The sequence below is a fragment of the Plecotus auritus genome, assembly GCF_963455305.1.
Source record: "Plecotus auritus genome assembly, chromosome: 15".
Taxonomy (NCBI): Eukaryota; Metazoa; Chordata; class Mammalia; order Chiroptera; family Vespertilionidae; genus Plecotus; species Plecotus auritus.
The window spans coordinates 6,451,175-6,459,802 of NC_137781.1; the positions used below are offsets into that span (position 1 = coordinate 6,451,175).

General features: G+C 54.9%; 1 protein-coding gene across 1 annotated transcript in view; it reads right to left on the minus strand.

The window, feature by feature from the left end:
- The window catches only part of AGBL1 (AGBL carboxypeptidase 1), a gene marked incomplete at its 3' end in the record, with an annotated part of 283,890 nt that extends 280,524 nt beyond the window's left edge, over window positions 1-3,366 (minus strand). Inside the window, exon 1 of the mRNA XM_080651582.1 lies at window positions 3,301-3,366. Coding sequence (XP_080507708.1) covers window positions 3,301-3,351 — 51 coding nt within the window. The 5' untranslated portion in view covers window positions 3,352-3,366. The remainder of the gene's footprint in view (window positions 1-3,300) is intronic.
- Between the last annotated feature and the right edge of the window lie 5,262 nt (window positions 3,367-8,628).

Genomic DNA, 8,628 nt, shown 5'->3' on the forward strand with positions numbered 1-8,628 from the left:
TCAGCCTCGTGTGCACCTCCTTGGGCGACCCTCACACCCACCACAGTCTTCCCCAGGGGCTAGAGAAGCAACACCAAGCCGTCCGTCTCCTTGATGCACAAGGAAAGAGGGTCTGGCCTGAATCAGTAAGACCCTTGATATCTCCCGTCGAAAGCGGTTCATCTAACTTCTCAGAAACTCCAAGGCCCTCCTAGTCCATGGCGGTTGTGGGAAGAGCCTGAAATCCATCACGAGATACCATTGGGTGGAATATCTGCTCTGGGTCCTCTTTCTTTATGTTTTTAAGATATTTTTATTGATGTCAGAGAGGAAGGGAGAGGAAGAGAGAGAGAGAGAAACATCAATGATGAGAGAGAATCATGGATCGGCTGCCTCCTGCACGCCCCCTAATGGGGACCAAGCCCACAACACAGGCATGTGCCCTGACCGGGAATCGAACTGTGTCCTCCCGGTTCATAGGTCGACACTCAACCACTGGGCCTCGCCGGCTGGTCTGGTCTTCTTTTTTTAAAAGTACAGTAGAACTGCCTTAGCTGGTTTGGCTCAGTGGATAGAGCGTCGGCCTGTGGACAGAAGGGTCTCGGGTTCGATTCTGGTCAAGGGCACATGCCCGGGTTGCGGGCTCAATCCCCAGTGGGGGGCGTGCCGGAGGCAGCCCATCAATGATTCTCTCTCGTCATTGATGTTTCTATCTCTCTCTCCCTCTCCCTTCCTCTCTGAAATCAATAAAAATATATTTAAATTTAAAAATATATAAAATAAGATAAAGTATAGTGGACCCTCAGTTCTCAAACTTAACTCGTTCCAGAAGACAGTTCGAAAACTGAATCATTTTTCCCCATTAGAAATAACATCAATTGAATTAATCCGTTCCAGACCCCCAAATGATCCCCTCCTTTAACTTTTCTTATATACGGTACATATCTAATGTACTGTTTAATCTAGAAATAAACACTTTAAAAACAAAAAGGACATGAAATGGAAACGAAAACTTAACCAAAAGGAAAGGAAATTTACAGTGAAAAATAAAAATGTAATAATAAATAATAAGCAGCAACAAAAGCAAACACACACACACACACACGAAAATATTCACAGCACAGTTTCCTGAGATGTTAACAGCGGTAAACTGACTCATACTCGGGCATTCTCCCCTTTGTCCGTCGCCTGAGAGACGCGTGAGGGATCCTACAGGTATCGCATGAAAGGGTTGTCGGGTGGAGGAGTGAATTGTTCGAGACGGGAGATGCTCGTTCAAGAACCGAGGTTGGACTGTATGTCAGAGTTCTGACTGGTTGCATCAAGACAGAAGGGGGACTCATGGAGACAGTTTTGGGGGCTGGCTCGAGGCTAGGCCAGGAACCCAAATAATTCCACCACCAGAGTCTGACCAATGGAGCGTACAGGGAAAGCTCGATCCCGTCATTTTAATGTTCTGGTTAGCTGCGGACTAAGTAGGGCATATGGAACATAATTAAATCTTCCTTTGATTGAGAATCCTGCAATGGCCCAGAGCCATCATTCTACATATCAATTATAAACCCCCACTGGTGGGAATTCAGGAGGTTGTGCTCAACCAGCAGTGACTTCCGAGCCGACGGAAAATTCACTTTGAGGTTCGCTCCCACCCCCAACACTCCCAGCCCAGATGCGTCCTTGCCTTTTACTCATCGGATAGAATGAGTCAAAAGACATGACGTCACGGGATCTTGGAATTGTTTGGTGCTAGCCCAGTTCCCCAATTAGGTGGTTACCTGACCTTGGGTGCGGAGGGGAGGGGGGGGATTGCTATTTTGTTTCTGAGACTCGGTTCCCTCATCTGTACGCTGGAAGGTTGGATTTACTCATTCTTTAACTTTTTAGGGTTACAGCTGTCATTAAGAATGGGAGGAGCCCGGCCGGGGTGGCTCAGTGATTGAGCATTGACCTATGAACCAGGAGGTCAGAGGTCGATTCCCTGTCAGGGCATATGCCTGGATTGCAGCCTTGAACCCCAGTAGGGGGCATGCAGAAGGCAGCGGATCCATGACTTTCTCTCATCATTGATGTTTCTCTCTCTCTCTCTCCCCCTTCCTCTCTGAAATCAATAAAAGTATATTTTTAAATAATAAAAAATAAAAAGAATAAGAGGAAAACTAAGACCGTTTTTTTACAGCAGAAGTACACAATGTTTACATTCCACATCAGGGCGGAGGTACCACAGCCCATCCTCCGTGACCCCCGTTCACAGCCTTCAGATTTCCATGACCCCGGGACCCCCCAAACCCAGGCATTCTCTGCATCCAGTGACGCTCACGCCTCTACCTGCGTTTAGAAAGCAGTGGTTCTTGGCCTTCGCTGCACAGGGAGACCACCTGGGGCGTCTTCCTAACGTCAATGGCCAAGTTGCTCCCAGACCAGTTAAATCTGATTTTTTTTTGGGGGGGGGGGTCCCCGGGTGATTCTAGGGTGCAGACAAATTTGCTCCAGATCAAGAGTTCTCAAACCTAGGAATGAACAGAACCACTCTGTAGGGAAGCCGATGGCCCAGACCCTGGCCCAGGGCAATTTTTTTTTTTTTATTATTGATTTCAGAGAGGAAGAGAGAGGGAAAGAGAGCTAGAAACATCCATGATGTGAGAGAATCATCGATCGGCTGCCTCCCGCACATCCCACATTGGGGATCGAGCCTGTAACCCGCGCATGTGCCCCGACCGACCGGGAATCGAACCGTGACCTCCTGGTTCATAGGTCAACGCCCAACCACTGAGCCACGCTGGCCGGGCCCCCCAGGCAATCCTGATTCCTTCTGGCCAGACCCACCTGGGCAGGGGCACCATGAGCAGGCTTCCCAGGCAACTCTACCGCTGGCACTCTGGGAACCCAGAACACATTTAGCCGAAGCCCGGAGCACTGGCTTCCCGGCTACCCCTGGCCTCCTGCGCTGGGCCTCCCGCTGGGCTGGAGTTCCGTTCCGCCTCGTTGAGGGACAGCATCAACATGTCCTCCTGTGCCAGACGGGCTTTCCCCCCTGCTTTCTCCTCTCCTGCAAACCCGATCTTGCCGCCTGAGCCTCTAATCCCACCAGGTTCAACGATTTCAGCAGAGCTCTCAGCAACAGCTCTCAGTCCCCGTTCCATATCGAACCACCAGAGCATCCCTCGGGTCCGCCTCAAGGTGAGAGCCGCTGAGGACTCCCGGGCTATGATCCTTGCCGGTGAGCAAACCAACCGAGCCCGGGGAACCGGAGGAGCCTGCGGGAGGGGCCCCAGGACCCAGCCCGCCAGGTGGCCCGTCGGCAGCCCCTCGGCCCCTTCCTACCTGAAGCGTGTGCAGCAGGACCTGCAGCCCGCTGCCTTCTGGTTCTGCCATGCCCTCCCGGGGTGCGGGGCAGCGGCTGCCTGCGCCCGGCCGGGTCTGGGCTGGAGAGGCAGCGGCTGCCAGGCTGACCTCGCTGCCCGCCTCGTGGGACGCTCGCTGCACGGAGACCGCCCCTGCACACACTCCTGTGTGCAACCCTAGACCTCGGCTCAGGCGCACATGCCCCCCGACTCCCACGGTGGGGATTAGGTGAGCCCCGGGCTGGGGAGGGCTGAGCATGCGGGCGCGGGGGTGGAGAGGGCACAGGCGTGAGTCACTCTCCCACCTCCAGGCCCATGCGGGAGCCACCCTGGATGGCTGACAGGCATTCCCAGCTGACCGGGGCAGGCTCCCTGCGGAGGGGAGGCTCGGCCCTCCCCGCCTGTCCCCTTCCTTTATTTTGGTTTGTTGCCGGCTCCTGGGTAACAAGAGACCCAAGCGCGCTTGCACAACTGTGGCGGGCTGGGCACAGCGGCCCAGGGCCCCCTGAGGTCCCAGGCTTCAGGACAGGAGCCCTGGCTGAGAAGGAAAACAACAGCCCGGGCACTTTTCACGGACCAACCGGGTCCCTTACGTAACCTTTTCACTTTCCCAGTCACCCTATTGCGGGGTCCGGTGATTGCCACCGCATCCCACCCCGTGGTGTTACAAAGGAGAAAACCGAGCCACAGAGATGGGAAGCCTGGCTCGGCCGGCATGGCTGAGTGTCAACCTATGAATGAACCAGGAGGTCAGGGTTCAATTCCGGTCAAGGGCACGAGTACCTTGCTTGCAGGCTCCTCCCAGGCCCGGGCCCCGGCCCTGGCACGTGCAGGAGGCAAGCAATTGATGTGTTTCTCTCTGTTTTTCCCTCTCTCTTCCACTCGCTCTAAAAGATCAATGGGAAAATATCCTCAGGTGAGGATTAACAAAATCAAAATAAAAAATAAATAAATGGGTGACAGTAGCTTAGGTGCTCTTTCCCATCAGTATGTGAATTTTTGCAAGAAATAAGCACACACTTGCACAGTCAGGGGTACTCACTCCACAGCTAAGACAATGCCAGTGCCCAGAGACTGGTGATTAATAAACTAACACTGATGTGGAGGGAATTCTCTTTTCTTTCTTTCTTTTTTTTTTATATATATATTTGTATTGATTTCAGAGAGGAAAGGACAGGGAGAGAGAGAGAGAAACATCAATGATGGGAGAGAGATCAATGACTGGCTGCCTCCTGCACGCCCCCTACTGGGGATCAAGCCCACACCCCGGGCATGTGCCTTTGACCGGGAATCAAACCTGGGACCCTTCAGTCTGTAGGCTGATGTTTTATCCACTGAACCAAACCAGCTAGGGACAGAGGGCGTTTTCTTCTAATAGCCTTCAGAGAACCCAGTCCCCTGGCTAGTTCCTGTTCAACATTTTTATCAATGACTTGGCTTAAAATAAAGGCTGCCTGCTTCTCCAATTTTTCTGACGACGCCCCGTTGAGAAAGAGAGAAATATGTCAGGTGACATAGGTGGGATCCAAAAAGATTTCAGCAGCCTTGAGTGATGGACCAGATCCTACAAGAGGAGATGTCACAGAGCCAAGTGGGCATGCCTTCCCCTGGGACCTCCACACAAACTACAGTATCGAGGGGGCTGGAGGGAGCCTTGGCTCACAAGTGTTGACCATGAGAAAGCCTTGGGGGGCAGGCAGAGGGGAGAACCTTATGGGTATCAAACGACCCCATTTCCAAAGTGTCTTTCAATCGGATGTCATCTCCTTTAAAAGGGCAATGTTGGCCCGGCCGGTGTGGCTCAGAGGTTGAGCATTGACCTATGAGCCTGGAGGTCATGGTTCGATTCCCTGTCAGGGCACATGCCCAGGTTGCAGGCTCAATCCCCAGTAGGCGGCATGCAGGAGGCAGCCAATCCATGATTCTCTCTCATCATTGATGTTTCTGTCTCTCTCTCCCTCTCCCTTCCTCCCTCTGAAATCAATCCTAATATATAAAAACCCAGGGTCCATAATGTCCAAAACGACCGAAGGCTTGACCGACCGGAAGTCAATCCTGCAGTCAGTGCTGGGTTGCCGTGGCCCGAAGAGAGGCAGGGTCTGATCAGCAGCCCCCGTGGCAGCTGTTGATCAGCTGTTGCCTCTCTCTTTCTCTGCGGGCTTCGCCAGCAGGCGCGCCACTGTTTCTCTCCGGGCCTCTGCGGGGGCTGCTGATCAGCCCCGCCTCTCTGAACAGGCCCAGAGATAGGCCCAGAGATGCTGACTGGCATAGAAACCGACCAATCAGAACCAAATCTGGGTGAACTGTGAGGAGCCAATGGCTGCCTAGGAGGCGGAGCTTTTAACACTGACTGGCATAGAAACTGACTAATCAGAACCAAATTGGCCGGCAGAGGAGGGCAGTTGGGGATGAGATCAGGCCTGCAGGGGAGGGCAGTTGGGGGCGAGATCAGGCCAGCAGGGGAGGGCAGTTGGGGGCGAGATCAGGCTGGCAGGGAAGGGCAGTTGGGGGCAAGATCAGGCTGGCAGGGGAGGGCAGTTAGGGGTGACCAGGCAGGCAGAGGCAGTTGGGGACAAGATCAGGCCAGCAGGGGAGAGCAGTTGGGGGCAAGAGCAGGCCGGCAGGGAAGGGCAGTTAGGGGTAATCAGGCAGGCAGGCAGAGGCAGTTAGGGGCGATCAGGCAGGCAGGCAGGTGAGTGGTTAGGAGCCAGCAGTCCCAGATTGTGAGAGAGATGTCCAACTGCCAGTTGAGGGGTCCCCAATTGGAGAGGGTGCAGGCTGATTTTTTTGGGGGGGTCCCTGATTGGAGAGGGTGCAGGCTAGGCTGAGGGAACACCCCCTCTGTGCACCAATTTCGTGCACCGGGCCACTAGTAAAAACATATTAACAAAAATATATCACTCACCTATTCTTCGTGATCTAGGGTGCTACTGCTATTGCTGCTGATTCTGATAGCAGGTATTACCCATAAGCACCCACTGTGCGCCAGGTACCGTGCTCACCCTACTCTGTGCCGGCCACTGCACTGACTTTATCTCGCACTAAACCACGTCTTCCTTTGGAAGCCTAAGCATCACTCTGTCTGCGGGCAGGATTACATACCGCCTTTTCCGTGTCTCCAAATCCCATGCGTGTACAACACAGTACTGAGGATCGCATGTGGCAGTCCCTGGGTATGTGAACAGCTTTACCATCGGGCTCTATGTCTTCCAAGGGCCAGAGGAGCCTGCCGTGTGCCTAACACCCAGCACAGTGCCAGGCACATAGTAGTTGGCAGAAAACCCCAGGTTCCTGTGGCCTCTGTGAAAGCAGAGAGTCCACCCTTGGGCCAGCGACTTGAACGCCAGTCCTCCCAGCCTTGTCAGCAAGTGGCAGCTCAGAGGTCGCTATATCCTTGGCCCCGTGCAGGGGAGGGCCAAGTCTCCGCGCAGCATCTCCACGGGGCTTTGTTGCCATGGACACCTGACCACGTTCTTAAGAGACGGCCAAGATCAGCCCCGCCCTCCCTCAGAGCCCGGTCCCATCCGTGGCCCGACCTGGAGTGCTGACAGGTGTGGGATGTCCATCAGGGCCCTCGCAGCCGGGCCAGCCCAGAGGCTTGTGGCTTCTGGGCCCCAACGCTGAAGTATCAGGTCGCAGACAAACTGGAACGAAGGGCTGCTAAGGTCAGGCTTCCCAGGATGGGGCGGTGGAGGGGAGAAATAGAAATATCCGCCATCGAGGCCACCGGTCCGGACACTCCATCGGCATCAATGAAGGCTGGGGAGACACCACGTCAGGGCGACGGGAGGCGGGTGCCAGAATGCACGGGGGCACGGCTTCGCTGGGGAGGGGCGCTGAACACAAGGCCACGCTCCGGCCGGTGGCGCATTCATTCAGACATCCGCGTCGGGAACACCGTTCACTGCGGTTCTGCGGGGAGTTGCAGGCGTCACGCCACGGCACAGAGCGACCAGCAGAGGCTCTGGACTCGGGCAGCTGAGGCACCGCCACGTGCTATCCAGTCTAGTGCCACGACTTCTCAAACGGTTACATAAACTCTCTGGACCTCGGTTCCCCATCGCTGAAACGTGGATGGTGACTGACACAACGGGCTGTTTTCTCTGAAGTGAGTCATGCATGTCAAACGTGCAGCCCAGCCCCAGCCAGTGTGGCTCCGTGGTTGAGCATCAACCCATGACCCAGGAGGCCCGGGGTTCGATTCCCCGTCAGGGCACATGCCCGGGTTGCGGTTCGATCCCCAGGAGGGGGCGTGCAGGAGGCAGCCGATCCATGATTCTCTCTTACCACTGTTTCTCTCTCTCGCTCCCTCTCCCTTCCTCTCTGAAATCAATAAAAATATTTTTTTAAAAGATAGAAAATGGCAAAAGTCATGAGCTGTGCCTCTCTCGATTCCACGGCGTTAGATGACTTAAAAGCTGTAGGAACTCATGGCTTCATGAAGGAAGTGGCCAGGTGGGGAAAGCCACGTGGCCAGGAACTGTGGGTGGCCCCCTGAGGGCAGCCAGCAAGAAGCCAGCGCCCTGTGTCACATGGCCGCAAGCCCGGCTCCAGCCAGAGGAGGATGAACCTGAAGCCTCCGGACCAAGCCACAGCCATGCACAGACCATCCAGCCCAGCCGGTCTCCCGTCTGTCCCTTCCCCTCCCATGCCTACCCCATCTCCTCCTTCTTAGTAGGTCTTCCTGGGAAACCCGTCACGTGACTGCACTTCATTCACCCGGGAAATCAGGAGGCGCGGAGGAGAGAGAAACTGCACGAGCGGATCGGCCTGGTGCACAGTGATCCCGATGACAGTGATGTACGTGCACCGGGGCCCAGAGTTGCACAGCGTCTCATGTTCACGATGAGCTTGCGTGCCTTTCCAGTTGATGCCAGCCTTAAATTCCTCACGGAGTTCGTGCCTCTGTGGTTTTCTCCCCCCGCCCCAGGAACAAAGCTTTAAAACAAAAATTAGAAGACCTGCCACCTCCAAGGGATTTCTGCAAATGCACACACTTTGGAGAAGTGGGGACAGCTGTGCTTGGCAAGCCCCCGGAACAGGGACACAGCTGCGGCAAAGACCCATGCTCACACAGACGCTCCTTACAGGCGTCCTCAAACTACAGCCCGCGGGCCACATGCGGCCCACCAAGGACATTTATCCGGCCCGCCGGGTGCCACTGCCTGTCCTGCTTAGCAGCCGACGCGTCCCGGGCCCGCAGTGCGCATAGGAATTTGTTCATAGTTGTTTTTTTAAACTATAGTCCGGCCCTCCAACGGTCTGAGGGACAGTGAACTGGCCCCCTGTTTAAAAAGTTTGAGGACCC